At 49.7% G+C, this 688-nt stretch overlaps 1 protein-coding gene across 1 annotated transcript; it reads left to right on the top strand.

The window, feature by feature from the left end:
• Window positions 1-12: 12 nt before the first annotated feature.
• Window positions 13-681, top strand: LOC109508885 (serine/threonine-protein kinase ATR-like; the record flags this gene model as incomplete). The annotated part of the gene is made up of 3 exons (XM_019858821.1): window positions 13-138; window positions 265-408; window positions 481-681. Coding segments are annotated over exons 1-3 (461 nt in total), but the record flags the coding sequence as incomplete, so codon positions are not given.
• Window positions 682-688: the final 7 nt, after the last annotated feature.

Here is a 688-nt window from a genome sequence, read left to right on the forward strand (position 1 = left end):
GTTTGAGGCGCTGACCAGCGTGATGGCACTGATGCGACTGATGGGGTCCAAACACATCAGCTCAGTGCGGGTGAAGATGATGACCACCCTGCGCACCGGCCTCCGCTATCGAGAAGACTTTCCTCTGCTCTGCTGCCAGTCAGTACCCGATCTTATTCACAATTTGTGTTCCTAGCTAAATAGCCACTGAACTGTGCTACATTCTCTCTTCATTCGGTAAAATGGCATGACTGTGTTTTGAATGCTTTTGGCCTTTGCCGACAGAACGTGGGAGTGTTTCGTGAGAAGCGTGGAGACGGCACATCTTGGCCCCCTGCTGAGCCACGTGATTGTGGCGCTCCTGCCTCTCATCCCCCTGCAGCCCAAAGAGACCGCTGCCATCATCCGCTTCCTCATACTAGACAACAGGTTAGCCATTCGGTACCATGAATTCACATGTACGATATCAACAAGTGTTATTCACTGCTGTGTCTTGCACAGGGAAGAGGTCAACGACTACCTCCATGAGATTTACTTCCTGCCGGACCATCCTGAGCTCAAAGACATTCACACTGTGCTGCAGAACTACAAAAAGGTCCATTTGACGGTGCTAGTCGGGATCATACAACACAAATACGATTCCAATACTTGGCAGCTTCTAGTTTCGTATCTTCATTGCTTCTTATTTTGGTCCCTCAACGCGTACAAT

The sequence above is a fragment of the Hippocampus comes genome, unplaced genomic scaffold (assembly GCF_001891065.2).
Source record: "Hippocampus comes isolate QL1 unplaced genomic scaffold, H_comes_QL1_v1.1 C16683022, whole genome shotgun sequence".
In the NCBI taxonomy this organism is placed as follows: Eukaryota; Metazoa; Chordata; class Actinopteri; order Syngnathiformes; family Syngnathidae; genus Hippocampus; species Hippocampus comes.